General features: G+C 24.9%; 1 protein-coding gene and 1 long non-coding RNA gene across 6 annotated transcripts in view; one reads left to right on the top strand and one right to left on the bottom strand.

Annotated features, from left to right (window-relative positions):
* Positions 1-19,891, top strand: part of LOC126909805 (uncharacterized) — a 68,575-nt gene that overhangs the window by 23,378 nt on the left and 25,306 nt on the right. Inside the window, exons 3-4 of one of the 3 annotated variants that reach the window (XM_050692227.1) lie at positions 12,830-12,990; positions 18,282-18,432. In XM_050692227.1, the coding sequence (XP_050548184.1) occupies positions 12,830-12,990; positions 18,282-18,432 (312 nt within the window). Of the gene's footprint in view, positions 1-12,829; positions 12,991-14,944; positions 14,965-18,281; positions 18,433-19,891 lie in introns of those variants that run through there. The other 2 variants (XM_050692232.1, XM_050692240.1) reach the window with 2 other exon arrangements.
* On the bottom strand, positions 13,426-15,482 carry LOC126909848 (uncharacterized). Of its 3 annotated transcripts, XR_007705128.1 has the most exons (4): positions 15,212-15,482; positions 14,376-14,491; positions 13,998-14,274; positions 13,426-13,509 (listed from the first exon to the last, which is right to left on the bottom strand). It is a non-coding gene; the product is annotated as an uncharacterized LOC126909848 (long non-coding RNA). The 3 variants fall into 3 exon arrangements; XR_007705126.1 differs by lacking the exon at positions 13,426-13,509 and having other exon boundaries at positions 13,890-14,274; XR_007705129.1 differs by lacking the exons at positions 13,426-13,509; positions 15,212-15,482 and adding an exon at positions 14,593-14,632 and having other exon boundaries at positions 13,890-14,274.

The following is a 19,891-nucleotide window of genomic DNA, read 5'->3' on the forward strand; positions in this document are numbered from 1 at the left end:
TAAAATAAAGTTCAACATATATTATGATAAATATATAATAAAAATTGATCACTTGTGGCTAATTAATTAAGTAAAATTAAAACTATATTAAAAATATTATTAATATAGTTTTAATTTTACTTAATTATGATAAGGGTGGCCGACCCCAAGTAGTTGGGATTAAGGCGAGGAAAAAGAAGAAGAAGAAGATGTATTAAAACTGTACTGGTCGGTTTGACAATTATATTATAATATTACTTATACAACAGAACGGTTACACTAGAAATATATTATTAATTGAAAAATCTCATTAAAGTGTATATAAAAAAAGTATAAACAAATTTAAGTTTTAACTATTTAAGCTAAAAGGACTCGAAAAGACTAAGGAGAAAAATTTGCCAAAAATAGTGTATCGGAGCGCGTACGTACAAGTAATACGTTAAAAATCGGAGAGAGCTTTCGCTGCCGGCGCTCAGTGGTCAGCCACAGTCCAGTAGATACACTTTGCTCCCTAGTTAAAAAGCGGAGAAACTCTAATCAGGCTGGATCTACCTTCTAATAAGGCTACTTATGAAGAATATCTGCATATTAAGCGTATCGCTAAATACACAGTACGGTATCATATCCCCCTGTCAAGCCTCTAATTACTTTCGTATGCAATCAAACAAAAACGGTTTTATTCAAACGATTCAAGTTGAGCGAACATAAAGCTGATCTCGAATGTTGGATCGCATGTTTGGTGGATATTTAGGGGGAGTGCGGTTTTTAATTTAGTGAGGTAGTAGTAAAATATTACTAGATAAGATGAGAGAAAAAAGACTTAGATAGTTTGGTCATATTATGAGGAGAGAGGAATCAGAAGCTGCAAGAACAGTTATAGAAATTAATTTTAGAGAAAGAAGAGGTAGGGAAAAACTAAAAAAAGAGATGTAGGGATGTAATTTAATGCGATATGAGGACGGCTGATGTGAGCGTATATGACGTGGGAGATCGTGTCAAGTGGATGTTTAAGATAAAGGTTGTCACTCCAAGTAGTTGGGATTAAGGCGAGGAAAAAAAAGAAGAAGAGTCGTAAGTATTCAAGGTATTTATATGTAGGTATTTTCTATTATAAGTAAGAAAAGATTAAATGGTTGGGTCATTAGATTGATAATGAGAAGAGAATTAAGGAGAAAAGAAAATTAAATCTTGACTTTTTGCTTGAAATTCGGCAGTGATTGCTAGTACATTGAGAACCGCATCATCATTTACCTCCATGTTTGCGGTTGTTGATTTTCGGTCCATTGGTAAAAATATAAGCTTTTTCCTCTGTTTACTGGGGGAGTTATATAGGTCGATGTTTTTGACTTCTTTCTCCTCCGTTCTTCTAAACCTTGTTTTTTTCATCATCGGTTTCCGAGTTAAGCGGTAAATTTACTGGTTTTGAGATTAAGGGAGATCTGTCAAAATCCGCTTTTAACATCATACACACTAAATATCCTAGCTCCACGAATATTACTAATCATATCTTGAGGTTAGGCATAGGTTAAGAATCTGAAAGAGTAGCCTCATTCAGTCTCCTATAGTCTACGCAAGGCAGACCGCATTTTTTTTGCCAATGCCATTGGTGCGGCGAACAAGGAACTACTAGGTTCAATTTAACCTTAAGCTACTTCCATGTCCTTGACCATATCATCGATGATCTGTTGTTTTTGCAGGATATATTTTTAAGGCGAGAGGGGTTTGGGGTTTTTAGGAAGATATCATACTCAATCAGTCTAGTGAGTCTTACGAAATCATTAAAAACTTCGGGATATCGCAAAAGCGTTTAAGTTATTAGTGTTTAAGTATCTGAGTCAACCAAAATATCTAATTGAGAGAGATAGGGTTTAGGGGTAATAATGGTGTGGCCGGCTTCCCTACACTAAATTTACTAAATCAATGCTTTAGAAGATCTTTGATTGAGATGAAAATAACAACAAAAAAATATCGTGATAAAAATATAAATTAAAAAGACTCCGATTAAAATTCGAAGTGTATGTATCAAATAATACGTTAACATGAATAAGTGTTTAGTATTCATTGTCTATACTTTTTATTCTTTGAAATTATAATATTATCAAATTGAATTGGCATCTTTTTTTGTGTAGAGCAAGATCATAAAATCATACAATAGTTAAGTACTTTGGAATGGTAACATAAATAATATTTTTACCTATTATTTCTCTTTTCTTCGTCAAAATTTCAATAATATATTGAATACGATTTTATGGAAATTTCAATTGTTTGCACATTGCAAAGTTTCGATAGTTAATTAAATGGATTAGAACATTTACGAAAAAATTCATAGTATAGATTAAAAAACCCCTAAAATAATACATTGTAATACTTTTTAATGGATACGTAATATCATTTTTTTACTTTTTTTTATGTTAACCAATAATATTAAATTAAATATTGGTAGATAAGTGTCTCGTGTAATTTTTAATTAATTGCATAATATTTACATTTAGTATATATATTTTTTCCATATTATGTGAAAAAGATGTTATAATTGAAAATTACAACATAATGAACAGTAAATGAACATTTATAATGAATTATGTGTTAAAATAGCTATCTTTTATTTGATCAGTTTTTTGAGGGCAAAATTTAATTTAAATATTTTTTTTAATTGTTGACTAAAATGTATACATTTTATTTATTATAAGAGAAATTTAATTTCTTTCTTTTTAATTCTAATTAGCTGTGTTTTTGTGTTATATTGTAACCTTAATGAATATGTGTTACACATATTATTTGTTTATTTTAAATATATTCTATTAGTGGTATTATTTTATTTTAATAGATAGTAAAAAATTTGTTCCATTTATCGTTTTATGGATTATACTAAGAAAACTTTTTTGCAGATGCACAATTTTTTATTATACAATAAGTCATTTTACATTCTGTCGGTATTATATACAATGCACCACCACAAGGCTATCTGCAGTACATTATTTTCTAAATTTTATATTGGTAAATGAAGCCTTATCAAATACTTAACTGTATAAGTGCATGCTTTTTTATTTTATTAGAAACAATAAAGTAATCTAACATAATTAATTTCATACTAAAGGCATTTATAATAGATATTTTTATAATCTGTTCTAATATTTTATAATAGTTATTGCTAAAATAATAATAATTTGAAAATAGTAATATTTTTTGTTTATTTTCTTTTTATGCGTAATAGCTAAATATAGACATAGTAAAACACTTAATATAATTTTACAATTCCAAATTTATAATGTGAGTCTTTATCGAATGACGAACGAGTTCTTAGATCACCATTATGAAAGCAATAGTAACTCATTTATATTGGAATAATCCTATATAATAAGTAAAGCTGCCATGATTGAGTTTTAAATAGATTTTTTTCGTTTTATTGACTCAACTATATCATCTCCTTAGCCTTTAACCGACTATTTAGGTTCGGCTCTACCATACAATTTGACAGGTTTTTATACCGGCTGTCGACCTGACAAAACCTCATTATGATAAAGGAACCAGTATGGTAGTGAGGTATGTGTCATTGTTAAGTTCCCGTTAAGGTGGCGACTAAATGATCCACTAAGCCATACCACACCTCTTTATTTACTCAGCTACAATATATTCAAATTATGATTATATGGTTGAAAATGTTAAGTTTTTCTATTATTATTAATCATACTGATGCCAATACGTAATAATTACGTATTATAATAATTATAATAATAATCTGTGTAAGATAATAATTATCTTACATAGATTTCAACTATATTTTGAATTGAATTTCACCACCATTTTTAACCACCTAGATTAATGAATAATAATTTTTTTTAATAATTGTTTTAGTAAATTAATAAATCATTTAAAAAAAATCAAATCATAACGGCTTACGTAACAAATAAGGCAGTAGCTAAAAAAAATTCAACTTCGAGATTATAAGGTATTTGAATTTAGGTTTTACTCTTATTACAACAACTGCCATTAAAATGTGGAAAATTTGATTTGAATCGTAATTAAACTACTTAAAATATTGATAAACATAGAGAGTGTAATAGGAGAACAATTTTTAATTTTGATCTCATGAAAAAAATAATAAAAAATGAGTATTTGTTGCGCATATATGGATATAGTAAATTTTTTTTCCATGAAATTTCTCGTTAATAAATAAGTTTATATTATTCATATCAATTAGCATTTTCAAGCCATATATTTATGATAATCAGTACTTTACACTATATGTAAATGAGAAACTATATTTCAATAGGATTTTATTGATTGGTTCTCACTTAACAATAAGAAAAAAGCATTATCTAATTGTGATTATGCCACCCCTTATTACACCTACAAATAAATTTAGTGTCATTAATTTTTTTAAAGGACGGTTTATGTATTTCAAACAAAATTTAAAGTATTGTATTAGCTATAGTTATTACTATTTAAGAATAATTATTTTTATTTTTAAACTTGAGTTTTTTTTTTCATTAGAAAATTAAGGGTCGCCCAATTTAAAATAAATTAATTTACAAAAATTGTTGTGCATCGCCTTTTATTAATGTAGTTTAAAACTTTGCTTGTTTGATGTTTAGTTAGTCAAATAAAATACATAATGAAACTCAAGTTGAAAATATTTTATAAAATATTATGTAATATCTTAGCTTTAGCTTTATTCATTAAATCTAGTATTTATTTATGCAAGTTAATTTTTTATTGAATAACCATGTTGATTATAAGTTGTCCAAATTTTTTTATCAGTTTATATATTTTAGAAATATTTACTATGTATCTTATAAATTAGTTATAAATATTTATTAATACATATCCGGATAACAATTTTGAAGTATTAATATATTCATAATATAAAAATATTATTAATTTAACATTGTTTTAAAGTTATCAGAATGGTCAAATAATTATATTGAGATTATGTTTTCAAATAGTATTAAAATATAAGGTATAAAATATTTAAAATTGAATGAATAAAAAATATTCACAAATATCGTGTGCAAACCATTGTACATTTAATCTTTTAACATTATTTAACTTAAAATTTTATGTTCGATGCAAAGCTGAGAAGATATTAATTTTATCATGATGTATTTATTTTTTATTTTTTTGTGTCTGTCTACTTTTTGTACTACTTTTTCTCAGCTCTCACTAGACGATTTTTCTCAAAAATACGTCAAAAGATCACAAATTGTATCTAATTTAAGACGTTACCCTCAAAAATTGAAAATTTTGCGCTCGTTCTCGTAAATAGTGCAAATCCTCCAAAAAATTACAATTTTTAAAATCAATAATTTTTAACATTTTTTTTTTCTAAAAATTGCCATAACTTATTAAAAATGAACAAATCAAAATTATTTTCATTTATACTAAAACCGTAGATATTTTGATTCATTTGATATAATTTTTTTGAAAATCTGATCCTTTACCTGCTCACAGGGTGCGATTTAAAATTGCATCTTCTGCGCAAAAATTTAACATTTTCAAATTAAGTTTTGAAAAAGTTCCGGGAATACTCTAAGCTTCAAACATATGCTAAAATAAAACTAATGTTATGTACTATAAGTTCAAAAAAAAAAAATTCCCGACAACTTATTTTCTATGTAAAAATGTTTGCCGTAAAAAAAATCTGAAATTTTGGTGTTAATTTACGATTTCAGATTTTATTAGTTAAACTTTTTTAACTTAATTTTTGAAAATTTTCCTGACACTTTTATTTAATTTTAAATTAAAACTTATGTAATATACTATACTATGAAGAAAAAAAATTCGAGATATAGAGAACATGGTTATCATATTCAAAAATATGCTATTTTTGCGTTAAAATTTTGGGTTTTGTATTTTAATTTATTTTAATATACCTTCTAATGGGGTACACTGATTTTATGAATATTATATAATACTAATTGACATAAAACACAAGTTACACTTATTTCAATATTTTTTTCTTTTAAGTCGAAAAAATTAATTTTAATATTTGAATCAGCTTAAATTGCCAATTTTATTAAAAAAATTAATGCGACGAACGTTTGCTGATTCAGTAAAAATCATTATCCGTGGCAATGATTTTTTGCAATTTTTCCTTAATTTGAGTTAGAGTTTTGTATTTGAAAAATCCACTAATTTCTTAAGATTAAACACTATCTGCAGATTTGCATCAAAGCGTTTCTTATGATAGTGATTTTAATCACTTTCAGATATCATTTATACTAGTCCCAATTATGCCACGCTCACACTGTGCCGTAACCTCACTGTGCTATCGTTTTTTAAATTATACTTTTTAGGAATATTTTCTTAGATAATTTAGTACATTTTATAAATATTGTCAAAAATATCATAGAAATATATTTTAAATAATATTTTATACATATTTCTTACTTATATTACAATAATATTGACAAAGATTAATGTAGGATTATTATATTAATTTACTGTGGCATATTTACGGGGGTCATAGTAAATATGTAACCCAACTTAACTACTCATTAATATAAAATTATGGTAGCGGAAAGGTAAAGTTCCTCTTTATTCTACATGCTAAAAGTTATGTGGACTGCATTAATAAACTCCTAAATACACCACTATTTTTTCATAACTTTCATATATAATATCTTTGTTTCTTCAATGATTTCACTTAAGTATTAGATATTTTTTGAAATACTATTCAAAAAAACCTAATTTGTCATTACTATAATACGTTACAATAATATTTCTTTAATATTAAGATGTATAAAGATGTTTCTATAATATTGTGGTAACGTTATCAGAATATTATTATACTGTATTAACTGTGATATTTAAATAATATTTTTAAATATTACAATATATCCTCAATACATAAAATAATGTTGCCAAATAATTTTCTGGTAATGTTACAACAACATTCTAGTATTATGTGAGAACTATCTGGAAAATTTCTATAATATTTTAATTTAGAATCCCATATTCATCAAGACCAAAGTAAAATGTTGCATTTATTATCGTTTTTAGCTAATAATGTGACTATAATATCTTTTAAATTATGAATTATAGCTTTGTATTTCATAATACAACTTGATTCGTGTTAAACTAAATCTTAATACTATTCATTAAAAAAATTAATTTGCTTGTAACAGTTATTTTTTTACTTCAGCAGTTTCATATATAATAAATATTTATGACATTGTAAGTTTTATTAAAATGATTTATATTTTTATGAAACATCAAAATTTTTTCGTTAGTATCTTTTAGAATTTTTACATCATACAGTGTTTTAAAGTAACTATTGTCTAAAATAATATAAATTTGAATAGTATACTTATAATTCAGTTATCTTAGAATACTAAAGATAAGAATCTAATTAGTGAACTACAGCAGCCTGCGTATTTAACAGTTGAAAATGTAACAGACAATATCGTAGTAATGATGAGCAATGTTACTAAGAGGAACGGAAATATAGACTAAATGAAATTATACTTCAATAAAGCATGCTCATTTGGATAATCCGGATTTCTAATAAATGAAAACTCATTGTCAGAAGCACACTATACTTGGTCCATTGCATCAATGTTAAGAGAATTCAAACACTCATGTATTTCAATAAAATTGCTGACCTGTGTTTTGTCTTTTTATACTTGATAAGTTGTCACGATTTAATTGAAAAATTATAATTCAGTTGCTAGATAGATTAGCTATTACTGAAATATAATTTTAATGTATAAATTGGTATTTTTTTTTATAGTATTCTTTGTATAGATGTTGACCATATTATAATCGGGACTAGTGTTAAAATAATTATCCCCATATTTTCCTTTCATAATATTGCAGGTAACCTTTCTTAAAATTGTGTAATTTTATCCAATAATGTTACCGCAAACATTATTTTTTTGTATTTTTAGTATCCAAGCTCATCCATTACTTAAGTAAACAAGTATACAGATTCTATGTTGAGTCTGGGTATATCACTCAGATTCAACATTTAATATTGTGTTGTACCGTAACCTTCCTCTATATTAGATATTTGAGTTACATCTTATAATTGTAATAGATAAATTTATTTAAAGACATAATGTCCAAGAATAAATTAATTGCTACATTAAAATTTATTATTAAAATTTTCTAGGAGGTTGTACGTTTATGATGGCTAGGGTTTAAGACTATGCATTTATAAAGTTTTTTTAGATTACTTCTAAGACACTCAACTACATATGAATGTATTATAGATACATATACAGTAACATTTTTTATTACAGGGGAATGACTCCCCTACACCGCGCACTGAACTACAATCCTAATTAATATATATTTATTAGAGTTAAAAAAAACAGAAATGAACATTTATTTATAATTAATGTACTCATGATAACTAAAATAATCATTATAATTGCATGAATTCTTGAACCCTAAACATGAAAATAATTTCAGTAATATTTTTTAGCATTTTTTAGTTACATATTGTTTTAATTTACCAATTATTTATTCTTCGGTTCATATTTTTAATTTTTATAAGTATATCAATACACATATTAAGCTTGCTTATAAAATAGAAATTTATCTAATTAAAACAGGTTAATAATAATTTTTGGATCAGTATGGTCCAAAGTTTTTATTGATAAAAATAATAAAATTCGCGCCTCTCCTCCTGTTATTACCTAAAGTTGTTAATAAATTAAAAATTAATAGATAGTAAATATATATGTTAATCAGTCGGTTGTTCGGTTGACTGCGCTTTGGTTCAAAACTGAGCGAAGGGATAAAGTGGTGTATTTTGTTCGTGCGAGTTGTAAGGAGTCATTTCAACGAATATTTGCGGCTGACTCTCGTTGGATGTGCTGCACTAGCTGGACTTTGTACTGTGGCGTATGGCATGCGGTTTAGTTGGTCAAACTACCATATTACACTTGGTAGGGCTGATAAAGGTGGCGCAGGGCTACGTGTATCACTAAGAGACGCAGGCGCCGTGTCAATATACTACAAAAAATATTGTAGAGGTCGTCTTACAGCGTTTTAAAAATAAATGTTATCAACATTTTGATAGGCTGTTGACGGTGTAAGATTAATCATTGTTTTATGTATCGTTCTAAATATATAATATCAGTTTCAAAATTTAAAAACCATTGGAAAGAGACAAATTTAATTTCCAAAGTGCTTTAGAGTTATTAATCATGGGTCATATATCTATTAAATACCATAACGTCGTGTCTCTGACGTTTTTGGTTTTAGGAACTTCCGTTAAACTGGACATTTCAGATGACGATGGGTATGTCTGTAAAGGTATCGTGAGCAGATAGCTCGAGTTTTGGAACTAACTCGAGTATAGGTACAAGGATAAACTTTTGTTGGTAATTTTTGAAGCAACAGTCACTGGCGTTAAACATCAATCAAAATCAGGGTCATTCGAAATTCAAAAAAGTACTTGACCGCAAAAATTTTTAAGCTATTATTTTTCAACAAGGTGCTGACTATTACCACCATAAATCAGTAAACCATAANATTATTTTTCAACAAGGTGCTGACTATTACCACCATAAATCAGTTATCTATGAGTTCATAAGATGATCCTCAAAATGACATGATTCGCGTAGCTAACGTATATTGTGATCCTATAACATATTCATACTCACATTGATCATTGTTATGTTAATTTTGAATATAAAAGCTTTTACAGGCTAAACATACAGTAAAATGGAATACTGTATATTACATTTATTGATTAACCATTTTACATTTTTTTTTTTTAAATACAATTAATAAAAAAAAAATCGAAAAGTATTTAATCTATATAAAAATAAATGTACAAAAGTTGATGGGACTAGTAAAATTTAAATTGAGGATGGAACTTATTTTTTAACGATTATTAAATTAGTATATAGGTTTTTCTTTAACGTTGTAAAATATGCTTAAATTGGTTATCAAGTAATAAATTAATCACTTCCAAATTTATATCTTAAAATTTAGATAACTCGAATAAATAAAATTAGATACTTTGAATAAAAGTTAATAATCATTTGTTTTTTGTTTTTGAGTAAACAAAAGATTTAAAATGAAATTTAGAAGTGCCCAATTTTTTTACTTAGCTCATTTTATAATACAAATAATTTTAATGAGCGAACAAACTTGCTTTATTTTAATATAGGTATACTGAGTATTAAAGTATTTTTTTCAACTATGATTCTTGCTTAAAAAAAATAAAGAAACACCTTAAATCTCTTTTATAGATAATGAAAAATGGTTAAAAGCTCTCAGTTTTCAACTAGTGTAACTTATATTACACGAGCAGTGAAAGTCAACAGTAAGAGTAACAAAATAGAAATGTCTCATCTTATAATTTTTAAATTAATACAAAATAAATTAAAGAAAAATCACATTAATGGTTTTGCCTGAATAAAATTATAAATATGTATTTTGTTTGTTATATTTTTAATTGCACTTAACAGATCTTTTTTTCAAGTTATAAACTTAAATATACTCTACACTAAATAGCATTTTCTTACTCCTAATAAAACAGAATTGAGATGATATCTAGTAAAACACTTTAACTTGTGAATTGAAAATATACCAGAAGTATAAATATAAACAAAACTTTGTAAACAAATTCTGAGATGTCATAAGAACTGACATGTTATCAATCAATTGAAAATATGTTTGTAGTGATTATAAACAATTTTTGCAGTTCACTTGTTTCGTTATGAAGTATACATATTTCTATTAACTATTTAAATACTAAACCATTTAATAATATTCAGTATCTAATGATCAAATATTATTATTTAATCATTCATATGTATAAATCATACGAATTGCATTATTAAAACACGGGAAAAGAAGAGTTAACTTTACTTTTTTTCTGGTAAAATTTAGCCTTATCATTGGTTTACGTCATTTAATGTTAAGATGGTTATTTATTATTTCCGTTTTGTATCTTCAGGTTTCGACGTGTTTTATGAGCTGGTGTCGAATTTAACCATAAGAGAGTGCCTGATAAAGACCAAACAATGTACAAGTTTTATAAATTTAAAAAAATTGATTGAACTACGTCTGCCATAATGCGTAGGATTTTGTAATAATAGTAGCCCAGTACAGCAATAAAATATTTTATTTTTTTGCCCACTGATCTTTGCCTTAGTGATTGGCAAATGATATGATACATACATTTCTCATTGTTATAGACAGGGTAGTATTAAAATTTGAAACGTCAGTTATTCTTGTAAGTCTTTATTTTTAACACAGCAAATTTATTCATGCCTGGTTACTACTCGTAAAGTTAATAATATTGAATTTTCTTATAATACATATTTTCAATACATGTAAAAAGTAACTTAATAATAAAATAAAATTTGAATTGTATAGATTGTAAATGCATATTTGTACATAAAATAACATAGTCACATTGGGAATATTTTTATATTATGTATGATAAAATAAATTATTTTAAACATATTTTGTGCTTTGACATAAATTTATGAAAAAATGATAGGAGGCTAAGCTCATTTTTCCCTCACTCTAAATTTTTCTTTTTATAAAAGTATATATAATTTGTTTATTTTGACACGGTACTGTGTTTCCCTCAGCCGCACATCACGTTATCAACCTAAATGAAAATTTCGGGATCTGAATCATAAGTGCACGGTGGCCTAGTGGTAAGGTTTGTCTTTACGACGCCTTGGGTTGCGGGTTCTAATCCCGTACCGTGCCTCTTTTTTTCACATGATTTCCGGTACACTTTCTATAACCGGCCGTCAATCCCCGGCCGCCGTGTTAATTTTAAAGAATCTTCATTCTGCGACTTGTTACGGAGTAATTAATGTTTAAAAAGACTAAGGGAATATATTATCTTTGTTTAAACCAATCTCACATTGTTTTTATTAAACGCTTCATTAAAAATGTTGATATTCTTTACTAAATAACACATCAAATTTTAATAAAGACACAAGAGAAATTTATAGAATCTTGATAAGATTTTTAGCAGTTTTTATGACGTATTGGTTGAGTATCATTTTGTTGAAGTATATATGTTTTATTGTATTACATATTTTTTAATAATTTTTTGTGAATAAATAAATGATTATGAGTTTTGGTGTAATAATTTATCAATTGTAAATTATATATTGGAAAAAACATTTTGAGCAAAATTTTCAACTCTATATAATGGTTTCTATTAGTACATTTTAAGATATTAAAGAAGGAAAAAACTTAAAAAAGAGGGTTGGTAGTGTAATTTTTATTAAAATATACGAAATCACCATAGAAAAAATATATTTTTCGATTCTTACAAATCTTCTACAGAAAATTTAGATGTAAACCCTTTAAATTTACTTTGGGGCCACCAACTTGTATTTGAAAAGGGAATAACTTCTATAAAGACTAACTTAAAATAAAGTAAAAATATAATTTGCTGTAAACAATCTTAGATATACAATCAAAGATATAATTGAACTCTAAAATAGTTTCAACGAGGTAAATCGAAGAGTTTTACTGTTCAACAAGTGGATGTATTGTCGCATTTGTTTTTACATGTTATTGTATTGAGATAAAACGAGTTTTAATAAACACAGGCACGCATAAATAGTAAAAGTAAAGAAAATTGATTTTTGAACAATAAGAAGTTTAAATATAAAAATTAAGAAATGTTTACCTCAAAAAGTTTATATTTGAAGTATTTTACGATTGTATAACGCAATGAGTTTTATAAATATAAGATATAATATAAAAGGTATATGCAATAATGAAACAATAAACATTTTTATTTTATTTTATTACAAAGAATTCAAGTTGGAAACTTGGTACTTAATTTAATAATGCATTGAAAATTAAGAGTTAACAACATTTTTGCTAATATATAGATAATCATTTTTTTTAGTTTGACGTCAGACAAATGATGGTCGACAGTACTGGAATGAGAGTAGAAAATATAAAACCAGAAACACCAATCGAATCTGAAACGTCCAGCTCAAAAAATTATAATGGGAATTTTAATACAAAAAACTGTTCAACGATATTAGAGAAAAATGCTCCAATAAGGTAATATTATAAATCGTATGTTTAAATAAAAAAAATAGTTAAAGATATTCATAAAACACGAGTATAGTATGCTTGTAATATATAATATATAAGTATAATAATCATAATAATTTTATTATAGTATATAAAAATTTAAGATTTTTAACTTTACTTTTTTAAAAGTTGAAATTAAAAATTTATTTATTTTTAAATAAATTATTACTATATATGTAAATATGCATTCAAAATACTTAGTATAATTTTGCTATTTTCTCGAAAACATTTTAGTATGAACCAAAATTATGGTATTAATTTATATAGAATCTATGTTATGTATTTATAATTCACTGAACAAAAGCAATTACAAAATATATGTTTTATTCTCAACACAATATGTTATTCTGATTATTTAATGACTTATAATCAATTCTATTTTGGTTTAAATTTGTAATTTTTCTTTGAACTTTACTATACTTTGTTCACTTATGCCATTAAAATAAGTTGAAAAATAATGTTTCTTATTTGTATATATCATTTTTGCTATAAAAAATGGAAAATATAGTTGTAAGCTGACAAAATAATAAACGAGACTCATGTTTTAAAATGTCTTAAAAAATTCCCCAAGCCCTGATAAAGGTTTGTTTATTATTTTATGTTTTGACTACAGTTCAGAGTGGCGTAGGAAAGACGAGTCTCTAAAGTTCGTTGAAGTGATCCAGTAACAAATAAAAAGCAAAAAGTTGTGACAAAACTTTATTTTATTTTAAATTTTGTGAAGTGTTTTTAAGAGTAGAACACATTTTTTAAACGTTTTGATTTGTCCAATGTCTAAACCCACATCATGAACTATAAGCTACATTTTTATAACTATTTAAATTCCTAAAATTTAATTAATCGTTTAACTTCTATTTCAATCAAACATAATTTTAACTATAAATAAAAGAAATTAACATGTACACCAGATGTGTGAAGATTGAAAATGAAGTTTCAATTAATTTAAAAAAAATATATGACATGCGATAGTTTACCTCTGGTATACAGAAATGAAATGAATACAATTTCCAATGCAGATTCCGATCATATTCTTCATTAATTAATTTAGTGGTGATGATTAGTTGTCGATTCATATCTCACGTTCATATTTAATTTTTAGTCAAATAATAGGCTCACCTTCAGGAAATTTTGTTAGAAGCACTCCTTTAACCTTCTTGAACCTTTACCGCATCTGCATATTTTTTTGTATGCATTTTGTGTATTTACCTATACCTTACGTTCTTTGCTTTGAGAATATTTAATACTTATTGACTGAAATAAAAGATACGTACTCGTGTAAAGCATACTCGCCAAAAACAATCGATACTTAATATACATAGATTATGTAAAAAAAGTTAAGGTGTTATCAGTACCTTCCACAAAAAATATTCACGACTAGAGAACCATTAATCCATCTTCATGTCAAGTCTAGGTCAATCATGTGTACACCATATGACAAGTGGTCTAAAGGAATTGTTTAGTAACTAACCTAAATAATTTGAGTTATTTTACGTTTTTTACCCAGATATATACTTAACATATGTTAAGTTTAACATGCTTAATTTTTTTACTTATAAGTAAACTATATACTATATACTATACTATCATCACTATATACTGAATTTCTTGATTGTTTTCATCAACGAAATTATGTTTAAACTGTAAATCCATTAGTAATTTAGTAATTAAGTTTATTTAAAAACTACAAAAGTAATTAAAACTTTAATTAAAAAATGTATTAAGTTGAATAATGCACTTAATTGAAAGTAAATAATAAACATGAAACAGTTTATCTATAAAAATTATAATCTAAAAATTTTACTGTAAGTAATATATTATATCTTATAATCAAAAATAATTTAAGTTTAAACATTCTAATATGTGTTGTAGAACATTTTATGCACTACAATGATATTTTTAGTATACAAATTTTGAAAATTTGACTTAAATATGCCGACATTTGTAAGTAGAAAAAATTTGTTTATCTCTTTAAAGTATCAAAAATTGATCATACATTGTATGCGTTAAATCCTCTATTATATGAATACTAAAATTCGTATTTATTTTTGAAAGTAAATAATAATTATTATTAAAGATTATTTATAAATTATAATCAAAATTCTATTATCTGACAATTTAATTTCGATATTTTAAAAGTTCAATATTAGATAAAACAAAATATGATTAAAACCGTTATTTCTATACATACTTGCAATAACGACTGAGCTATATAGTTGAACAATATACGTATTATATTAAAGTTGCCCTTTTCTGTAAAAAGCTATCTACCATAACCACATTGACTACTTAAATACTTGGTTAAGTGTTCATTAAAAGTATAACTCAGGTCTAAAACTCACAATGTCAGCACGGCAATATGTTTGTATCTATAATCTGTTTAATATGTGTCAATAATTAAGTAACGAGATTGTAAAAGTCTATTCAAAAATGCGTAGAAACATAAATTCGATGTTTTTACAAATAAATCTTTTTTTTTCACTTCCGTTAAAAAAAAAGAAATTATTGTTTTTGAGTGATTTATATTCACTAAGAATGGTGTTTGGGTATGCATAATTATTGTATTTCTGCATTTTAACGAATAAATTACCCAACTATTTAAACAAATTGTTTTTATATCATATTTTACTCGATAAAAACAATGTATATATAGTGTATATGAATACTCCTGTATATCATACAGAAGTATGTAAAATAAATATTCAATAGTACGCTTATATTCATTACTTGCGCTATACAGAATGATTTATTTGTTAATAACTACTTAATTAATCGAAAAATAAAAATTATATTGAAAATTTTTTGTTTGGTTTTTTTAAAATACATTTTAACCTTATAAGGTTATCATAAGGATTGAAAAGTATTTTTTAAGTGATCAATTAAAAAAAATATTTACTTTAAAGAAAGCAAAAAAAATTATAATTATTTTGATTAATTATGTGGTAATTGATAAAAGAATCATTCTGTATATAGCGAATGTAGTGAATATTAGCGTACTATTGCTACTTAATACTTGAAAATTTATTGTTTTTACTTTTTGTGTTTGCATTAAAATTATAGCTTCTATTATTATAAGCACTTATATTTGTATAACTGTATTTGTTATTGTGTATCAGGTCTTTTTACTTGATGAAAATAATGTTTAGTTAAATTATACTACACAATTAGTACATATATATAGGTTATAAATGAAAAAATTGAAGAATTCTCTTATTTTGTTTTATTATATAGCGATTTATTATTTCATTGTATTTTATAATCTAGTACATATTTATAGGTTTTGTCCGTTACTGTATTATTCTATAGATTTGTACAAAAAGCACAAAAAACTTTATTGGATGGAACACTTGGATTTTTGTTAGTTTCATAATAGATTGTGACTTGTAAAATCTGCAACTGGGCTTATTGCCAGTTTCCTTATATTTTATAAAATCAATGTCAACCGTTACGCTCTATAAGTTGTAATTCAAATACCGTCATGATTCTCGATAATACAATCTTATTATGTTATTGGTACTCTTTAAAGTTTTTCGGATATTAAAGTTTTGTAGAAAAAATTCAATTACAATAACCTAATAATTTTACCGTAAGTTTTCAGACAAACAAATTTAGATGCTATAACAATTATATTGTCATATAATAAATACATTTATTTATAATACATATCGTGTATTCTGTAAAACTAAATTTAAAGATCCTGCGTAGTATCAAAAAGTATGTAAAATTAAAATAAATCCACGTTTATCGATAAATTTTAAGACAATAAAATCCAAAATGTCTGTTTCTAAATTAGTTTATTTTTATTCTAAATAAATGATAAATAAATAATAACTACGATATTTTCTTTCCTAATTATTTGAAGAAACATAAATTTAGTTTAGAATAAGTTTAGAAAATAAAGGCTGCATATATTGGCGTATAATATATATTATATATTAATAGATTATGTTATTATACTTCACATAATAAATTGATTTGTCATACTTAAAAGCGTAAAAAGTACTATAATAATATTTTTTATAAAAAAAATTCTTTAATGTTGGCCATTGGATTTTAGTAGTCTTTTGTTTTTTTAACAATTACGATATTTGATTGTTTCTTCATCATTTGTTGTAACGGCTGATATATTTATTTTTTTTTTGTAATAAATTGACTAAAAACATTTTGAAACTCTTTTGAGATTCTTATATTGTCTCTGAATTTTTAAAACTTCATAACATAATAGATTAGCTATTTTGGAGGAGAATAATTAATTATGTAAATAAATCATTAGACTTTATAATAAATTATATAATATGAAAAAAAAAGCAATTAAGTAAAATGTATATATTTCATACATTTAAATTAGATTACGCTTTTCAATTTTTTTTATAAAATTTTATCATATATAAGTATTTAGTAAAACTAGTACCAAGCAAACTTCTCTTAAAATAAAAACCTTAAGTGGATAATATTTAAAAAAATGTCAAAGTATTATACTATAAATATTTAATAAACTTTGTAACTTAAAATATTTAAATATAAACATAGTATACAAAAAATGTTTCTTTGATTTTGTGTTATTTAGTCCCAGAGAGGTTTTACTGTATGAGGTATAGATTAGATTTAATAAAGTAACATATTAGCTATTAATGTATTAAAATCTATTGTAGTTGATTATTTTTCAGTTTTAATTTCCCGTTTTAAAGTAAATAATGTGAAACTTAAAAGTGAAGTCCATTACTAATTTCAAAACTAGAACTAGAAGTTGATCTTATTCTGAATATAAGATTGAAAGTCATTAAATTAGAAATGGACTTTACTCTTTATTATTATAAATAATATATAGAATAATAATGTATAAATAATAATTATTATCAATCTGAAAAGTAAAGTTCCAAAAATTAGAAAAATATAAATATACTGTATATAAATAGAAGTATAAATTTCTAGTCTGGTTGGTCAATCTACAAGTTGCAGGTGTCTAAATGCGTAAAATGGTTAATCATTACGGTTTAACATTATCAAGTATAACAGTAATGATTCTTATCACAAAAGAAATAAAATTTTACTCATATTAAATTTATTCACTAAGTGTAATTATTTTGGAATAATAACTTTTTAGTTTTACCTAGTTTATTATTTAATTATTACTGAAAGTTTGTGATTTATTTATTTATTAAAAATATATATTTTTCATTTAGTTATTTTATATTATTTGCAAATCTTTTATAAATGACACGACACTGATCTGATGTTTATTCTATTTGACTCTCATTCAGAAGCAGAAGTAATCAAAGATGGATGAAACTCAGAACCACAGTTCAACTGTCAAGCGCTATTTCTTCTACAATAAAAACATCGAAACCGGCTTTACAAAGAGAAGATTCATTCATCAAGCGATTCACTACTCGACAAGTGGCAGAAAAGCAGGTATTTATCTTTGATAATTAGTAAAATATTTAAAAGTAAATCATATAAGAACTTATTAAGGTTTATAAGTTTTTGTTTTAATCACATTTTAATAAGATTGATTCACTGTCTTTATTTAGTTAGAGCTGTAATATTATAAAATGCACAAGGAAATTTGATAATTATTTTGATAGTGTAGTTTATTTATTCTATTTTATTTACAGTTAATTATATTTAACGTCACCTCTATTACATGTGCCAGAGAGGAGGAAAGTTAATTTTTAATTATTGGTCATATAAAGTTGGGTTGGGTTGAAAACAGAATGTTGTTAAAAATCTTATTTATTATGTGGTATCTCCACACTATTGAGTATGATGTTATACCATTGATCAGCCTGCGATTTTTATAATATGAATTTTTTTTTTTTTTAATTAACATGAATATTTCAAGTTTAAAATTTATTTAAAGCATATATAACTCATATAGAAAAAATTATGTTTTAAACATTTATTTCCGTGTAAAACTATTAAAACCAGTTTTTGATTTAAAATAAAATATACATTTTTTGATCAAACTTTGTGTAAAATTCAAAATGTCATATAAGGAATTTGTTTAAATCTATAATTTATAGCTTATTATATATAACTAATTTAAGTAGTATTATTTTTGACTTCGGAGGTTTATTATTCTTAAAAGAAATTTCACCAATTCACATCAAAAGTGATTTTTGGCTTTTGTTCGATGACTCATAGAATCAAGATTTTGGAACCTTTTTCTTTTTTAAATGTACATTTTGTTAATTTAAAAATGATGTAGGCTAACGAAAATAGGTTTCTTAGAGCATCATGAAAAAATAGAAGAAAAAATATTATTATGGCCTCACAATACCTTGATTAATTAATGGTTATTCAAAAAAAGTATGTCGTTGGCAAGGCAAATGTTTGATATATTACCCATCAAAATTTTGCAATAATCCGTCCACTTTTCAAAAAGTTATTTCAATATAAAAATAAGAATATCAATATTAACTGTATTGTAACAATTGTAATTTATTAAGATATTTCCCTTTATTACGGGAATTAGGGTGGTTTTTTAAAAATTATGTTGCTGGTAGCTTCAATCAGATTCTTATTTTTTGACATATCGTTGATCGAAATTGGTTCAATAGAAACAGAGTTATCCAGTATAGTAAAACAAAAAAAATTACTGTAAAAAAAAAATTGTTTTTTACCAACGCCTAGAAGTCAAAATATTTAACTAACATAACTAGGAAATTCTAAAATAATAAAAATGTACAAAGGACAAAATTTTTCAAAATAAAAAATTTTAAATATTATATTTTTGTATTTTAATGACACAGTGCACTTAGAGTACGCTCAACTCTATTATCGTCTTTATTATCAAATGAAAAGTCTTTTGAATTGTGAGCGGTAGGTATTTTAAAATTCTAAAGCATCAACAACAAAGAAGATTAATTTG

This window comes from Daktulosphaira vitifoliae, unplaced genomic scaffold, assembly GCF_025091365.1.
Source record: "Daktulosphaira vitifoliae isolate Bord-2020 unplaced genomic scaffold, ASM2509136v1 Scaffold_1, whole genome shotgun sequence".
NCBI classification, from domain to species: domain Eukaryota; kingdom Metazoa; phylum Arthropoda; class Insecta; order Hemiptera; family Phylloxeridae; genus Daktulosphaira; species Daktulosphaira vitifoliae.